The sequence below is a fragment of the Ixodes scapularis genome, unplaced genomic scaffold (genome assembly GCF_016920785.2).
Source record: "Ixodes scapularis isolate PalLabHiFi unplaced genomic scaffold, ASM1692078v2 PGA_scaffold7__128_contigs__length_106722199, whole genome shotgun sequence".
Classification (NCBI taxonomy): Eukaryota; Metazoa; Arthropoda; class Arachnida; order Ixodida; family Ixodidae; genus Ixodes; species Ixodes scapularis.
In genome coordinates this window covers 1,692,947-1,694,015 of record NW_024609882.1, presented here as the reverse complement: position 1 = coordinate 1,694,015, position 1,069 = coordinate 1,692,947, and the positions used below count along the sequence as shown (strand labels likewise).

Sequence of the window (1,069 nt, the reverse complement as noted above, 5' to 3'; positions counted from 1 at the left end):
AGCTGGCATCCCGCCCCAAAGGTTACTGGTCTCAATGCTCGTATTAGGATACGCGATGCCGCGTCTAATTTCCTCAAATGATGGTCCAATCAAACACCACAATCGGAGATAAGAAATGAACTGATCTAAATTGTCCTTTTTCTTTTCTATTTACTTAGACCGCGTTTGTTGTAAAAAAGAGGGGGGTGTTAACCCTGCCCATTCGGTACGGCATATTTACGGTGTCCGACACGTTCAGCTTACTTGTGCTTAAGGAGACCACCATGATGTCCATGCCCGAAGCCTCCTCCGTAGCCGCCGCCACCATATCCATACCCTCCTCCTCCGTATCCACCACCTCCGTATCCGCCACCTCCGTAGCCTCCGTGTCCACCACCTCCATATCCTCCGTGTCCACCACCTCCGTATCCTCCATACCCAAAGCTGCCGTAGCTGCTCTTTTGGAAATTGATGCCAATGCTGAGACTTTTGCTGCCACCGTAACTGCCACCTCCGTAGCCTCCGTAGCCGCCACCTCCGTAGCCACCACCTCCGTAGCCACCGCCACCCCAGCCGCCGCCGCCGCCGCCCCAGCCGCCAGCGGTTACTTCATGGAGGACGAGGCAGCTCACGGCCACGAGTAGAAGAGCGGCGTTTTTCATGTTCACGTCTCTGGAAGGGTTCAAGGTTGGAAAGGCGAACAAGTTTTGTAAAGGAAAAGGGACAACATGTCTGCACTTGAGAAATACTCTCCAGACACCTTGGGTAACGTCGGGGAGAGCAACACAACTCGTGCATATATGAGACCGACAGTTCGAGAATGTGTTTCTTTCTGATAAACAAATTGCTACGCGCACGTTTTAATGTCAGTGTACCGGTCCCGATACAAACATACTAAAATTGCCAAGAGTCACTGTTAAAACAAACAACAAAGAAGCAGAAAAGAAGGAAGATTACGAATACAGGACGACACATCTGCACTTCTTATCCTCTTAAAGGTATACCGTGCAACGATATTGGGTAGGAATGTTTCTCACTTTACACAGGCTTATACTAGCACTAGGGGTACTCAAGTACTCGCAGGCAACAC

The 1,069-nt window shown here is 50.3% G+C and overlaps 1 protein-coding gene across 1 annotated transcript; it reads right to left on the bottom strand.

Moving 5' to 3' along the window:
• Positions 1-239: 239 nt before the first annotated feature.
• LOC121046614 (glycine-rich cell wall structural protein) lies at positions 240-641 on the bottom strand. Its single transcript, XM_042286464.1, has one exon. The coding sequence runs from the start codon at positions 639-641 to the stop codon at positions 240-242; it is 402 nt and encodes a 133-aa protein (XP_042142398.1).
• Between the last annotated feature and the right edge of the window lie 428 nt (positions 642-1,069).

What these genes read in the sequence shown, in the direction of transcription:
- LOC121046614 (XM_042286464.1), bottom strand. Translation starts at nt 641, where the DNA reads ATGAAAAACGCCGCTCTTCTACTCGTGGCCGTGAGCTGCCTCGTCCTC.